This window comes from Stigmatopora argus, chromosome 18 (assembly GCF_051989625.1).
Source record: "Stigmatopora argus isolate UIUO_Sarg chromosome 18, RoL_Sarg_1.0, whole genome shotgun sequence".
NCBI lineage: Eukaryota > Metazoa > Chordata > Actinopteri > Syngnathiformes > Syngnathidae > Stigmatopora > Stigmatopora argus.
In genome coordinates, this window is record NC_135404.1 from 2,924,028 (window position 1) to 2,940,922 (window position 16,895).

The window sequence follows — 16,895 nt, forward strand, 5'->3', positions numbered from 1 at the left end:
ATTGTAGGAAAGCTGAGTTCAATTTCACAGGCCACATCCACACCTGATTACCACCACATGTTGAATCAAGAAACCACTTAAATATAATGTGTCAGACAAAGTGAAGTAGGCTACAAGATCAGAGAATCATGCCACGATCCAAAGAAATTCAAGAAGAAATGCGAAAAAAGTGATGGACATCTATTAGTCTTGAAAAGGTTACAAATTTTCATCTAGTGAATTATGGCACTCATGACAATATTACATAAACACTACATTTTCCGTGCCGCACATCTTTACAAAAGTCGTAGCATAGCCGTCGCTTAGCCCAGGTAACTGTGCACAATAAGTAGTAGATTACACCCTACATTGGTTGCCGGCCAATCGCTGGGCACCAAGAGGCAGACAACTATTGACCCATACACTCAAATATAAGGATAATTTGCCTACCATGAATGTTTTGGCAAGATGGTAGGAAATTAGAGTACCCAGAGAATACCCACACAGTCACAGGGAGAACCTTCAATCTCTAAGCAGGAAGAGACTTGAAACCTTGACATCAGAACTGTGAGGCGGATGTGCTTACCACTCTGTCACCATCCTGACCTCTTGACTATATATTGTACCTATGTCTGTCTTTTTTTATTTAATTTTTTCCTTTATGTGTTAGGTCAACGAGCATACAGGTCAGTCAACTCCAAGAGGCCCTAAATGAGAGGAAGTCAGCTGTCAATTCCCTCACTGCGAGGTATGATAATCTCTTTCATCCCAGATACACTCTACAGACAGGACTACCACATTTAGGTTACAGATGTGTGTTTACGTCTTGGTACATACAGTGGTCATAACAATTAGCAATGTTTACATGCACCAAATATGCTTATATTTGTAAAAACCTGATTACTATGGGGGGCATCCCGACGGATGGGTGGTTAGCGTGTTGGCATAGTTCTGGGGTCCTGGGTTCGATCCCAGGTCGGTCCTCCTTTGTGGAGTTTGCATGTTCTTCCCAGCCTTGTGTGGGTTTTCTCCGGGTTCTCCTGTTTTCTCCCACATTCCAAAAACATGCATGGTAGCCTAGTTGAACACTCTAAATTGCCCCGATGTATGAGTGTGAGTGTGAGCGGTCTGCGATTGACTGGCCACCAATAAGGGTGTCCCCTGCCTCGTCCCCGAAGTCAGCTGGGATAGGCTCCAGAACCCCCGTGATCCTTTTGAGGATAAGCAGGTCAGAAAAGGAAAAATTACTCTGGGTTAGCACTTTTCTGGCCATGTAACTGGCAAATGGGCAATCCTCTTTGAAGGAGCATTTGTGTTCTGTGCGTACTCCATTCGCAAGAACTATTGGTCTTTTTAGTAAAATATTTTTACTGCTTTATGCATGGCAGGGAGGAGGATGGCACATTAATTAACTGTAAGATTTTAGCATTGTCTTTTATTGGCAATAGGCATAGATGTCCTGGAATAAACATTTACGAAAAGGCCAGAAGGTGGTAAATTACGCCATTTTCTCATGATGCCATCTGTCCACAATAGCCCTCCTGTGCTTTGAAAGAAATTTGCTCATTTACAACTTTGTAGATTCTTAGTTTATTCAAAATCTGTAAAAGAAAATCTGTCCGCCCCTCTAGGACTGGCTACAGTTGCCCGTGCATAATTTTCCCCAGGCCACCGCCCACGGCGCTGGTTGGTTGCCGGATGTCACTCAGGGAGTTTTGCTCAGCAGTTGGTGCACTCGACTTTGGAGCTGGAACTAACGATTTCTCTTATCTACTAAGCGGGTGATTAATTCAACGATTAATCAGATAAATAACACTTTTTTTTAATTACCTTCAGTTTAAGAATAGACAGTAATTAATAATAAACAAGTTAAGTTGTTTTCGGTGACATTGACAAGGACGCACCAGGGAATGAAAAACAAAGGGACTTAAATATACAGACATGAGTTGAACAGACATGGAGAACAAGTGGATGACACACAAGGCAGCAGCAGTGTGCAGCTTTCACACCTGCATCCTTTTGTCATTAATGTCAGGCCTTTCTTCTATAAAGCTATATTGTGTTGTTTCTTTGACTATTGAGAGTATTTTTGATGGTTGCGCTATGAGCACACAGAAGTCAAATGCCTCACCACTGGTCTGGGATGTATTGTATGGATTTTCCGTAATGCTAGGGGTACGAGGGTGTGGTATTTTTAGGGTCTGGTCATTTAACCAGTAGTACACGAACATCCACTGGGTTGACCGCATTATTTAGCATGTCGGCAAGAAATGAAACCAGTCAGTCAAGCGCTCAGGGTCATACAGAATTTAGAATTTAATGCATACATAAGGCGCACCTACTGATTGGGCGGATTGTCCATTTTCGAGAAAATTTTATACTTTTAAGTGCACCATATAGGTGTGAAAATACGGTATTTACATTTTGGGGGATTTTGTAACTTGGGTCTTCCTTTTTGTATAATGGAATGGTCATTTCCAAGTGTTTCATAACCTGAAAATTAAAAGGCATTCGTAAGTTGAGGTATCACTGTACGTCAAATGGACAAATATTGTCTCCAATAATTGGGCCGACGGATAATTGGTCGATTTATAGTATTTTCACCTGAGGTGTTTTTTCAGATTCCCAAATCCCTTCACTCTGGAATTCAAGCACAACTTTCATATATCAACTGCAACAAATATTGTCTGAATTTATATGGTTTGCAGGTTGCAGATGATGGAGGCTTCAGTTGCTCTTTCTGAGCAGAAAAATCACAGCCTGGCTGAGCTAATTGCAAGACTGAAGGTTGAGAAGGAACAACTCATGGAAGCACAGAGCAGAGAGAGGAAGAAAGAACATGAGGTAAAATTATGTATCTGCAACACCTTTGTACTGTGATTCCTCTTCACTTCATGGCTCACTATGTCGCAGATTTTTTTCTGAAGTTTAAAAAAAAAAAATGTCTAAGTCTACGCTGAAACTCACAACCAGAAGAAAGACAGATGAAAAATGGCAGAAGTCACGGCACGGCTTCTTCTCTCTTTGTACATAATTCAGCTGGTAGAAACTTTGTTAATGTTAATGGGGTCCGCCGTGCGCTTAAAAGTGCGACACAGGGAGTGAACGCACTTCCCCTCTGGAAATGCACGTGTGTTGTAGCGATCTGTATGCTGCGAATAAATTAAAAAAAATTCTCGTGAGGTCCAATAGCGTGGCGAAGTGGTCCGAGATGTAGCGGCTGGTCTCCTCGTCCAGGTTGCGGTACTGCACGTTGCAACGACTGTTATCCTACACAAACCGCAAAAAATGAATCAGCATTATGATGGATTTACATTGTAGATAAGGCCGTGAAGCTGGCATGATGATAGGACGTTAACTGCATGATGATAGGACGTTAACTGCATGGGGCCACTTAAAAGGAGACTGATGACAACGTGGTCGGAGCCATTGAAATTTGGCAATTGTCTTGACAGTGTCAAGACAACAACAACAGCAATATTTGTACAAGAAAAATGCCTCTCGGATCTGACGAAGAGGACTTGGACTAAAGCTCCAATAACCAGTTTTTTTTAATTATTCAAACTATTTTCACTGAGTACAGTACTTAAAGTATACATTTTTTATTTATAGATTATATTTAGATATTAATACATTATAGTCTTTTCATATGCCTGTAACTGTGATATTTAATAAATATACTTCTTGATAATTGTACTTGTGTATTATTGTATAGGGCGAAAACATGTATAGTACGGTATGTTGTAATGATAGGGGTGATCCTACTTTTTCGATTATCGCGGCCATGTCTGGTCTACATTTTCCGCAACAAATTAGGGATTAGTGCATTCATTTTCCTGAAAGAACAGGCAAAGAAATTGGAATAATTTTTCAAGGCTTTTGATGTGCACTGTCTTTGTCCCAGTGACGAAGTATATTAAAACTAGCAAAATAGTACACCTGGGAAAAGCTGTTTCAACTTTGCTGCACATTTTTCAATTAATTTGAAGCTTATGACATTTTCTCCTCTATAGGACAAAGTTTCCAGAGAAGGAAAGCTTATCAGAGAAATCCAAAACTTGTCAGAAACCAATGTCCAACTAAAAAATAAGGTACAACAATTGTGTCATTTACCAACACATCCAAAAAGATAATTACCCTTAAATGGCTCTCGCTATTTTTGTGTCTGTCTCTCAGGTGGAGGAAGGGGACCGCAAATGCAAATCCCAACAGGAGCAGATTTTTGAAATAAAGCAGGAACTCACCAACACCACAGCTGAGCTGAAGCTCAAACTTGCACAAGCAGAAGGTACTAAGAAGGGAACAATACATTTTCACAATGTCATTTCCAATATAGTGTTCCCTCGAATATCGCGACCTCACCTATCGTGAATTCACTGCTTCGCAATTTTTTTCTGCTATTAAAAAAAAAAATCTGCAACTGGAAGACAGATGAAAAATGGCGGAGGTCAGGACAACGCTTCATCTCTCAGCCCCGAAGAAGGTATCTACAATAGAGGGAGAATGGCCGCTCCAAACATCATTTATATAGTGCCCTAATTGCGTCTTGCCATTTTCTCTGTATTTTTTTTGAGTCGCCGTTGAAAATGCCTCCTAAATACTGACGTTCTCTTATATGCTAAATGAGTAGCACGCAATTGCGGCATAGATTAATCTACACTGTGGCGTTCTTTTGTACATAATTCAGCTGGTAGGAACGATTTGAATGTTAATGGGATCCGCCTTGCATTTAAAATGGGGACACAGGAAAGGAACGCACTTCTCTGGAGATACAAGTGTGTTGTGGCTTGTTGCTAAAGACATAAAACTTCCGGGTTTCATAAATGAGAGGAGGATATGCAGGAAAGAGCCGTCTCGTGGTGCAAATAACTCAAAATAAATTCACGTGAAGTGAAGAGGCCTGAGGTGTAGCGGCTGGGTTAAAATGAACCAGCATTATGATGGATTTACACCGTAGATACAGCTGTGAAGCAACAAGTGTTTTTTGGAAGCGGGTGCCTTCTAGGACATTTTTTTTCAAAGATTAACTGAACGTTGCTGCTTGGCTTCATGGTAAAGCCAGCGACGTCGGCCAACAATCCCAAGGGGCATGCTGGCGGCAAGAGAGGTCTGTCCCCCGACCTGGACCCGGTTGAAACAGGGAGGAGCAAGTTTTTTTGGAAGCGCAGGCCTTCCCGGACATTTTTATTCAAAGATTAACTGAACCTGCGGCTTATCATCATCATGTTTCCATCCCACGCTTAATTAGGCAAGTACAGTATTCACTCGAATATCGCAGACAATGGACCCATGGCCACAAGAAGACAAATTAAATGGATTAAAACTCCCATTTACCTGTTTTTGGGGATTATATGAAGTGGAGAGGAACTAGTTTCACTGTAAGTACAGTGTTTAAAGTATTTACATTTTTACATATACATTATATTAAGATATTAACACATTACATTCTTTTGAATGATAGCTGTAATATTTAATAAAATACACTTTTTTATAATTGTACTTGTATTTCTGTATAGGCGCAAAAACATGTATTTTGGTAGTTATTATGGGGGTGATCCTACTTTGCGTTTTTTTGTTTATCATGGCCATTTCTGCTCCATTAACCACGATATTCGAGGGATTACTGTACAGGACCTAGGAACTGCTACATTGTGTATCTTGTCATCTCACAGACCACCTGGAAATTGAGAAGCGGAGGTTCAAGCAAGGCCTCGAGGACATGGATCATCTACGACAACGAGAGGTATTTACCCAGTCTTAAAGGGCATTTGATTTAGACAGGTTGCATCAGCGCATGCATCCCGTCAAAATTGTTTTACATCATTCTAATTGTAATACCGTGACACACATTATTTATTCATGATGTTTACAAAGAAATCAACTACACAAAGGAATGATATACAGTGCATTACAAAAGTATTAAGCCCCCTTGAATTTTTCAACCCTTTGCCACATTTGAGGCTTCAAACATAAAGATATAAAATTAAAACTTTTTGTCATACTCAACAACAAGTACAACACAATCAAAAAGTGCAACGAAATGTATTGGATATTTTAAACTTTTTTAACAAATAAAAAACTGAAAAGTGAGGCATGCAATATTATTCGGCCTCCTTGCATTAATACTTTGTAGCGCCACATTTTGCTGAAATTGCAGCTGGAAGTTGCTTGGGGTATGTCTCTGTCATGATGTTTTGCACATGGACAGACTGAATTTTTTGCACATTCTTCCTTGTAAAACAGCTCTAGGTCAGTGAGGTTGGATGGAGAGCTTTCGTGAACAGCAGTCTTCAGCTCGGCCCACAGATTCTCAATTGAATCGGGTCTGGACTTTTGACTTGTCCATTCTAACACCTGGACATGTTTACTTGTGAGACATTTCATTGTAGATTTGGCTTTATGTTTTGGATCATTGTCCTGTTGGAAGATAAATCTACATTCCAGTCTCGGGTCTTTTGCAGACTTTTTTTCCAGAATGGTTCTGTATTTGGCTTCATTCATCTTCCCATCAATTTTAACAGTTTTCCCTGTCCCCGCTGAAGAAAAGCAGGCCCAATTAATGAGACTGCCACCACCATGTCTGACAGTGGGGATGGTGTGTTCAGGGTGATGAGCTGTGTTGTTTTCAGGCCAAACATATCGTATGTTTTGCATTGTAGACAAAAAGTTCAATTTTGGTTACATCTGACCAGTTACCTCTTCCACATGTTTGATGTCTCCCAGGTTTCTTGTGGCAAATGACAGTTTTATGGATATCTTTGATAATGGCTTTTGTCCATAAAGGCCAAATGTGTGTTGATTGTTGTCCGACTCTCTCTCCCACTACCTCAGCTGTTGATTTCGGCAGTTCATCCAGAGTGATCATGGGTTTTTGGCTGTATCTCTGATCAGTTTTCTCCTTGTTCTTGGTGAACGTTGAGAGTGAGTGCCAGTTCTTTGTAGATTTGCAGTGGTCTGATACTCCTTCCATTTCAATATAATTGCTTGCACAGTGCTCCTTGAGATGTTTAAAGCTTGGGAAATCTTTTTGTTTTCAAATGCAGCTTTAAACTCCTGATAGGTTTATTAATAGGTATACTTTAATAAAAATAGAGAGACATCGTTGACATATACCAGCTACGGAACTTGCAAGGAGAATCCACCCTGACTTCGTCCTCGTCCCAGATGATTCTGAAGAAACGGCATCCTCCTCTGTCCATTTAGTCGCGCATAATCAAAACACTTAGTGTAATCTGATTCAAACTATTGCATAAGCTAACCGAATAACACCATTAAGGTCAAAAAACAACTGCCACAACAATTTCGTATCAGGTCGGAAACCAAGAACACCTGCGTAAGAATTTGCACAAGTAAGCATAATAATTCCATATATGGTAAAACCCGAGCGACAGTATTTTTAAACAATATGCGAGTATTTTCGGAAGTTGGTTCGATTATCGCCATCTGCCGGAATCCAAGTCAAAGCTATTTAAGAGTCCTTCGTAGATCTTCATCGCAAACTCAGATCAACAGTCCTTGGCCTGGAACGTAGTGTCCTGTCCGAGTCAATAGTCCTGAAAACAATTAAATGTCCTCGAAGTGGCTCCGTCCTTTTCCTCGGTCCCAAATTAGATGAAGCTCCTATACATATTAATGATTTAAAATGCACATATAATAATATCCCTGAATAACCCCAACAATTCCACAGAAGTATCTCGAAACCGCCTGTTGTGTTCCTTGGTCTTTATGATGCTCTCTGCCCTTAAAACAGAACCTTGAGATTATCACAGAGCAGGTGCATTCATATGGAGAAATTGTTACACACAGGTGGATTCTATTTACCATCATGAGTTAATATTGGATCATTCGGAGATCCTCACTGAACTTCTGGAGGGAGTTTGCCGCTCTGAAACTAAAGAGGCCGAATAGTATTACAGGGCCCACTTTTCAGGTTTTTATTTGTTAAAAAAGTTTAAAATATTCATTGTCCCATTTCTTGATTCTTAACAAAAGGTTTAATTTTATATCTTTATGTTTGAAGCCTGAAATGTGGCAAAAGCTTGAAAAGTTCAAAGGGGCCGAATACTTTCACAAGGCACTGTAAATATACAATAATAGCATGGTGCCTCAGCATCTGGTTTGAACATGTGCATGGTAAAATCATTCCGTGGTCAGACTTGGTCAAAAATATGTTCACAGTCATTAGAAAGTAGGACAAACTGCTTGGAAACAGTCAATTTATTATTTTGTATATTCCAAACAAAAAGCTTTAAATAATCTGAGATTTTACGTAAGTGCAATTTAAATTTTCAAATTTTCTTCAGTAACTTCTTGTTTCAACATTTATAAGTAATCCAACTTAAGTTAAAACTGTTAAATTGATCAGATGAACTGAGTGAACTTGAATTATTTTTCTGATTTTGGGGCAGAACCTACACTTCGGAGTAAGTAGAAAATGCAAATATAAATTGTGTTAACTTAAAATAGTATGTTGTGCCAACTTGAAATGTTACGTTGTCTGAGCACAGCCATCGACTTTCTCCAATGGCTTTACAAGGGTGTGCTTGCAATTTGACTCAAAAATGTTTGTGTTCTGGGGTAACTTGCATTTCTGAAATAGTTTGACTTGAAATTTCAACTGTGCAGTTAGTATAGAATATATAATCAACCAGATCTGATTATTTATATATATATATATATATATATATATATATATATATATATATATATATATATATATATAAATATATATATATATATATATATATATATATATATAAAAGCAGCTTCTTTTTTCCCCCACAGTGCTTAGTTTGATCTCTCGCATCAGCTCTTTTATCATAATAAAACAAGTCTTACATTTTTTCAAATGTCCAGGTTGAACATGTCAATCGGCATCTAGAAGAAAGTGAGAAAACCCTACAAGAAAGAATTTTCAAACTGGAAGGACAAAGAATTCAACTAGAGGAGGTTTGACTTTTAACATAATAATGTATTAAAGGATAGGCTCCACCACTCTTATGACCCCTGTGAGGATAAGTGGTATAGAAAATAAATGATTCATTAACATTTGTAAGTGCAAAAAATGACGCTTACTTCTCATTTAAATCTCTTATCCGGTTTATTGTGACTTTGGCCAACTGTTCAATATTTGGAAAGTACCGTATTTTCTCGCATATAAGCCGTATTTGTAACTCAAAAAATGATGATTGAATCAAGTGTACGGCTTATATGTGCACAATTTAGACTTAACATACGAAACTGCAAGGTGACAAAGACGAAACGCAAGACAATGCAGCCGATACAGTCATTTATTTCAAAATAGAGAAAATATAAACAGATAAAATGCTAAACAACATTTATTTAGACGTTGATGAATTAAATTCAAGAAAAAAAACGGATCTTGCGTAAAACATGAAAAAACTCACTGACTTGTCCTCGCTCAGGGCGCCGCCATCTTACCTTTCACCGGTAGTTAAACGTGCTCTGACTGGCCAGACACGAGTAGTCTTTATACATATGTTTGTAGTGTTTACCATGTCGGCACATCCCAATAGTTGTTAAGGCTGATCAAAGGTCTTGAGGTCGATCATTAAAATATCAGCCTTGATACCTGCATAATGTGTATCTCATGCTATTATTGCACCCAAAGACTCGGCCACACTTCCTGGTTGTACTGCTCATGTGAATTCCTTTTTGATTTGTCCACGTGCAGGCAACATCCTTTTGGAATGTGCAATCCAGCAGACGATTCTTTCGATTAATACAGTAACTCAGAAATACCACGTGCAATGATTTTTCTTAAGGTTTTCCCTTCAAAGTAACACATTTGTACTCCCCATTAAAACCATGAATATAGAGGGGAAATTGTGAATTAGGGGGTGTCTTATACGAGAGAAATCCTAAAATTCAACGATTCTAAGGCAATTTTAAGCGTACGGCTTATACGCAGAGGCAATAAATAACGTATTTTCTCGCATATTGACCATATGCGAGAAAATATAAAAAAATAAATATTTTATTTGTATTGTTGACAGAATTTTAAACAATCCCTTTCAAGTAAGAATGCACCAATTGCTGACCTGCGATGGCAGTGATTTTGTGTGGAGGAGGGGAAGCATGATTTTTGTTTACATCTCTAAAATGTTCCACTTGACTATCTATATAACAAGCTACAAACAAATAAATTCTTATTTTCCTATTTTTAGTATATTATTTAAATTTGTGTGAAGATTCAATCTTTATTCATTCATTAATTTTTTGAAACCGCTTATCCTCACAAAGGTCGCGGAGGGTGCTGGAGCCTATCACAGCTGACTTCGGGCACCAGGCGGGGGACACCCTGAATTGGTGGCCAGCCAATTGCACTGTACAAGGAGACGGACAACCATTGACACTCACACTCATACTTAGGGACAACTCGGAGGTTTCAACCCAGGGGTAGGCAACCTATTCCAGAAAGAGTCGCAGTGGGTGCGGGTTTTTGCTCCAACCTATAAGAGGAAACATTTCCACCAATCTGGTGGCAACCTATTCCAGAAAGAGCCACAGTGGGTGCGGGTTTTTGCTCCAACCTATAAGAGGAAACATTTCCACCAATCTGGTGGCTTAGAAGTGCAATCAGTTGATTACAGTCAGGTGCTTCATGTTTCAGCAAAAAGCTCATTGGTTAAACTGTTTGTGTTGAATTGGTTGGAACAAAAAACCCCACCCACTGCGGCTTTTTCTGGAATAGGTTGCCTACCCCTGTTTTAATCAGACTACTCTGCATGTTTTTGGAATGTGGGAGAAAACCGGAGTACCCGGAGAAAACCCACGCAAGCCCGTGGAGGACATACAAACTCCACAAAGTGAGGACCGACCTGGGACGAAACCCTTGACCCCAGAAGTGTGAAGCCACCGCGCTTACCACTCAGCCGCCAGCCTTCAAAGTCATGTGAACAGTTACCTATCTTGAATTATATTATTAAATCATTACTTTAAAAGTGATGTAAAGACTATGATTGTACAATATATAAGTACCCACACTCAGTACAAAGGGTGACCCATGGGGTTGAGCAGGGGGTGTGGCTAAAAGGCTCCCAGCCTGAAATTCTGCTCATGTCTAACTGTATGTGTAACCTGCCTCTCATTTTAGGAATTGAGTAAGGCTAAAGCAGCATGTGTGACAGAGAGATCCCTGGCAGAAGAGGAACTGAATAAAGCTCGTTCTCAAGCGCGCCAGGAAAAGGTTGGATAAAAATCGGATGGTAACAACCGTTTTCTGAGCATTGTCTCTTCCTATTATTCCCTGTTTTGAGTAGGAGGAACATGTTCTATCGTTGGAGGAGAAGCTTCGCACAGTGCGTAACTCCTTGCAGGAGCTCCAGCTGCACGTTTCCCAACAGAAACAGATCATCTCTGAGCAGCAGGCCAAGAACTGTCAACAGATCATTGAGGCAGATTGCTTGCGACGCCGAATAGAGGAGCTCCAGCAGGTACATATTCTCAAAATGTTACACACGCAATATTACATCCTCATTAGGAAGCCTTACTCTATATCAGGGGTCCCCAAACTTTTTCTTGTGAGGGCCACATAACTTTTCCCTTCTCTGATGGGGGGCCGGTGTCAGTTTGTAACAGAAAAAGCCATGGAACATTAACTTTCTGTTGTGCCATGCACAATCTTCTCCCTTTGCTCTGAAGTTTATGCACGACACCACAACCGTCATTACAGAATCCCACGTCAACATTTTGCAGCACAGTGCTTGGTGGTGAATTTGGCAGTGGACTCGTAGCGGGGCGGTGAGACCCCTTTTTTCCAACTCCCGGTTCATGCGTCCCATTATTAGACCGCGAGTTTCGCCCACCATGCTAGGAGCCCCGTCAGTCGTGATGCTAGCTAGCTTTGACCAGTCCAGGTCCAACTTCTCCATGGTTTGGCACACTTTGTCAAAAATATCCTCTCCCGTTGTAGTCCCTTTGAGACTTTGGAGGGCTGCCAGATCCTCGCAAATCTCAAAGTTTGCGCTAACTCCACGAATAAAAATGAGCAGTTGCGCTGTGTCTTGCACGTCCGTGCTTTCATCCAGTGCTAATGAAAAAAAGTCAAATTATTTCGTCTTCTGCTGCAGCTGGGCATATACATTACTCCCGATTTCTTCAACGCGTCTGGTCATTGTACTCACCGACAGACTTACGGCATTAAATGCATCTTTCTTCTCGGGACACACCTCCTCCGCGACAGTATCCATACATTTCTTAACTAACTCTCCGTCAGTGAAAGGCTTACCGCTGCTTGCTATCAATTTAGCAACCCAAAAGCTGGCCCGAACGGATGCCTGGTTCTGCTGAGATAGTAGTCCACTTTTTCGCTTTGAGAGTTTGTCTGCTCGTATTTGGCCTTGCAATCTATCGTACTTGTCTTTGTGACGGGATTCATAGTGTCGGCAAAGATTGTATTCTTTGAATACCGCCACCGTCTCTTGACAAATGAGACAAACAGCATTTTCTTTGCATTGAACAAAAAAATAATCGTTTGTCCACTCCAGGTTAAATATCCTGCATTCTGAATCAATTTTTCTCTCACCTAACTTTTTCGCCATTATTCCGTTCTCAAACAGGTTGCAGTTTTAATATGCTTGAATAGTCCGCGATGGTCCCAGGGCTCCGCCCTCACCTGCGATCGTCCAGATGTCTCGGTAACACTGCTCGTGCATGCAACGGTGGACGTGCCTGCATGCATCAAAGGGAAACACTCTCCCCGCGCGTGTCACCAAAGAAGCAATGCGAAGCCCCGCTTCACTGGGATGATTTGTGGGCTCAGCAGGGGTGCAATGAACCAAACACAAGATTAAAATGTCCCAGTCTTCAAGGCCAAATAGGAAAAAAAATCCGATAGCGTCTCTGGTATTGTTCAGAGGGCCGGTCCAAATGTGCCAGCGGGCCGCATCCCCCCCCCCCCCAAAAAAAAAATTCCGATAGCGTCTCTGGTATTGTTCAGAGGGCTGGTCCAAATGTGCCGGCGGGCCGTATCCAGCCCGCGGGCCGTAGTTTGGTGACCCCTGCTCTATATCAAGGGTGGCCAACTCTGGTCTTCGAGGTCAGCTATCCAGTCTATTTTCCATGTCTCCCTTCCCCCAACACACCTGAATGAAATGATCAACTCATCAGCAAGCTGTTCAGAAGCCTGGTAACAGCCCTAATTATTTGATTCTGGTGTGTTTGAGGAGGGGGACATGGAAAAGAGGCTGGATAGATTGCCTCAAGGACCGGAGTTTGTGACCCCTGCTGTATGCGGATGATTCTAATTACCGTATTTTCATACCTATAAAATGCACCTATAAAGGGTGCAGTCTCAGTTGCGACTGTATTTCCTGTTTTTCGTCAACACAAATGGCACTTCGTTTTAAAGGACGCGCTGCTGTAGCTGTGCTAGCATGACACACTGCATAGCACATAGCATGTATGCCATGTGCTAGCCTGACACAGTACAGCACATGTCATGCATGCTAGCGTATGTTTTAAAAAGGGCAACATGAGCAAAACTGAGTTTGATTTTGTTTTATTGACGTAATGTATATTCGCGAAAATATAAGTCAAAGTATTCAAACATCTACAAATCTGTCAACGTCCTCATCTTCTGTATGCGACATATGGGTTCCATAATATTGTCAGCGTCAGCGTGTTCATCGTGGGGTTTCGTAATAATGATTCTAGCTTTGACGAAAGCTGAAACTACAGTGCTTGCCGGCGTTTTCGCTCAGGCATCGACAATCCATTCTAGATTGTCACGTAAGTAATGCGACACTGCCTGCCTTTATATGGAATTTTGGCGGCCATCCGACATTCAGAACTCCCAAGCCGTTCGCAAAGCTGTTCCTCTTCGCTGTTAAATTGTGTTCGATCCATGGCCTCACACCCGCGTTCTGTTGTCATTCACGTCAGGCATTTCCTCTGTGTAGGTCTAAAGCGCTGTTTCTTTGACTGTTGAGTGTTTTTGAGGGTTAAAAGCGCTACGAGCACATGGAAGTCACCTGGGATATTTTGAATGGATTTACCATAACGGTTGGAATACGCGGGGGAAGCTTATTTTTAGGGTGAACGTCTGCTGGGTTGATTGCAATAAGTAGCGTGTCGGCCAGAAATAAAACCAGTCACTCAAGCGGTCAGGGTCATACAAAAATTTGAATTTAGTGCACAAACAAGGCACGCCGACCAATTGGGCGCATCGACCATTTTAGAGAAAAAAAATGACTTTTAAGTGCGCCCTATAGGTGTGAAAATACGGTACTAATGCTCATTGTCATGAGTGCAAAAGTTTAAACATTGAATTGCAGGAACTGTCTGGAAAAGACCAGGAGAAGGTGGCTGAAGTGAGCCGAGTGCGGTTGGAGCTACAGGAGCAAATGGGTCACTTGGAAGCTGAAAAGATAGCACAAGGAGGACTGAAAGAGAAGATCAGTGCCCTTGAGAGGGAAATTAAAGGTGACTCCTCCTGACTTAATGGCATTTTATTGTCTACAAAGTACGTACTGCTACCTTTTTAACACTGTAATACTGTCCTTTGTGGTTTGTTGTGTCATTCAGTACTAAATAGTAATCACCGAGAGGCGTTGCTCGACAAAGATTCCGAGATGTCGTCACTCCTGGAAAAGTTACGGCTTAAAGAAGCAGAGATCAAGAGGACGAGGGATGATGAAGCCCGGAGAACAACATATCTACAGAATGCCATCCTCACATACGTCCAAAGTTCTCCTCTATCGCAGTCACATAGCACCAATAAATGACACAATTATTCTGAGCCTATCCTATGTGCTAAATATCTGTTAAAAAACACTCAATTTTTAAAAAGGTGCAACAAAAATATCCTTGTCACAGGCATCTGTTGAGGTCACTTTGGCTAATTACGTTTGGACAATTCTCTGCTTTTTAGTATCATGAAAATCACATGAATCTGTCAGGGCGTGGTTACATTGTTCACCCAAGGAATCTGAAGTTTATTTAGCAGTGTTTTCGATAATAGAACAATGTACTTTAGAAAGATAGACATGTTTTTGGCACTCCATCAAACGTGAGGTGCAAATCTCGAATTTTTGTAAAGTTTTCTTGACTGTATTCTGTAAAGTTGATCACTTTTGTTTTGAGTATTTGAGCCTTTTTCATTTTACATTGCTATTCATTCACCCCCGCGGTGCCAAATAATATCGGTTAACCCCCGAAAATGGCACCTGCAAAGATATATACTTATGAGCAATGTTCCCGCTAAGCTGCGCGCGTGCGCAATTGCGCACTACTCTCGTCTTCTCTGCGCACAGCAAATCATATGGAGCGCACAAACTAAAATCCCAATTTTTTTTTTTAGCTGTGAGGCCGACGCACGAACCACTCATTCGCCGAGCCGCCCATTCATAGATATTAATTATTACATTTTATTATTACTAAATCATTTGTGTAGTAGACATACACCTGCTTATGGCAGGTGTGATACTGGTGTGTGCCCATAGTGAGCAATGATGATGTTGCTCACACTGGTACTCAGTGTGCTCAGGGAGGTTGTCTTTCTGCCCAGACAAACAAAAAATTAGAGGGAACATTGCTTATGAGCAATGTTCCCTCTAAGCTGCGCGCGTGCGCAATTGCGCACTACTCTCGTCTTCTCTGCGCACAGCAAATCATATGGAGCGCAAAAAATAAAATCCCTTTTTTTTTTTGTTGTGAGACCAACGCACGAACCACTCATCCGCCAGGCCGCCCATTCATAGATATTAATCATTACATTTTATTATTACTAAATCATTTATGTGTAGTAGACATGCACCTGCTTATGGCAGGTGTGATACTGGTGTGTGCCCATAGCGAGCAATGATGATGTTGCTCACACCGGTACTCAGTGTGCTCAGGGAGGTTGTCATTCTGCCCAGACAAACAAAAAATTAGAGGGAACATTGCTTATGAGGCACTGTTCAAACTGGGAGCTATCTGCTACGTGGAGGAACATGGAAATTGAGTTGCATCAAGGCACCTCAACAAAAACGAGTCCATGGTTCGCAAGTGGAGGGAGCTGGAAAATCAGCTTTGACAAGTAAAAAAGACAATGCTGAGTTTCCGTGTATGTAAGACGAACAGATTGGGAGCTATAGATGTCTGACGGAAAACATAGGTATCCAAATACTGGCAGGCAGCGTCGGGCGATTTTCGCGATTTGTGAATCATTTGTGGATGTGTGGGCCAAAGAGTCAGCTAATAATAGTGTTCTTAATTTTGTTCTGAAGGATTTTTTGAAAATACAGACAAAGGACAGGGTTTCAGGGTCAGTTCTCAGAACAAACATTGTATATTTCCAAGAGAAAAGACAACCTCTGATAACCTGACTCCCGTTTTTAAACTCTTTTCCAGCAGGCAGAAGTAGGCGTTAATTTCGATATAAGTGGGTGGGTTTCATTTTATAAGGAACATCCAATGTCCTTAGCTGGTTTGATCAATTTGGCTATCCCACTGGCTTGGAGGAGAGGAGCATTTTATCATACCGCCCCCGCCCTAAACAACTGTAAGACACAGAAACTGTTTGTTTATAAAACAAACACCAGGGCTATATCCTGTGATCACACATTCCTGACCAGGTTACACAGACCAAGCATCAAATAGGTGTAAACACTTTGATCAGGGTGAGCAAACTCAAATATGGGTCAAACCTATAAGTTAATTTTTATAACAGATCATTCATAACACCAGCAAAGCAAGCTTTCGCCTAAGTCGGTCGGCATCACTTTTACGAAAGTCCATGGTGACAATTCTGACTGACAGTGATTTGGAACCGTGTGTGTTGGCTAACTCGCCCACTTGGCTGAACTCTATGTCGGATACAGAAGATGAGAACTTTGTCTTTGTAGATGTTTGAATACTTTGGATTATGTTCATGTGAGTACATATTACGTCAATAAAAAAAATCAAACTTA

At 41.0% G+C, this 16,895-nt stretch overlaps 1 protein-coding gene across 3 annotated transcripts in view; it reads left to right on the top strand.

Moving 5' to 3' along the window:
• Nucleotides 1-16,895, top strand: part of lrrc45 (leucine rich repeat containing 45) — a 29,968-nt gene extending 13,073 nt beyond the window's left edge. For all 3 annotated transcript variants that reach the window (XM_077625450.1, XM_077625451.1, XM_077625449.1), the window contains 10 exons: nt 650-727; nt 2,688-2,823; nt 3,993-4,070; nt 4,156-4,267; nt 5,652-5,722; nt 8,836-8,928; nt 11,096-11,188; nt 11,262-11,435; nt 14,277-14,424; nt 14,527-16,895. In XM_077625450.1, the coding sequence (XP_077481576.1) occupies nt 650-727; nt 2,688-2,823; nt 3,993-4,070; nt 4,156-4,267; nt 5,652-5,722; nt 8,836-8,928; nt 11,096-11,188; nt 11,262-11,435; nt 14,277-14,424; nt 14,527-14,726 (1,183 nt within the window). In that variant the 3' untranslated portion in view covers nt 14,727-16,895. The remainder of the gene's footprint in view (nt 1-649; nt 728-2,687; nt 2,824-3,992; nt 4,071-4,155; nt 4,268-5,651; nt 5,723-8,835; nt 8,929-11,095; nt 11,189-11,261; nt 11,436-14,276; nt 14,425-14,526) is intronic.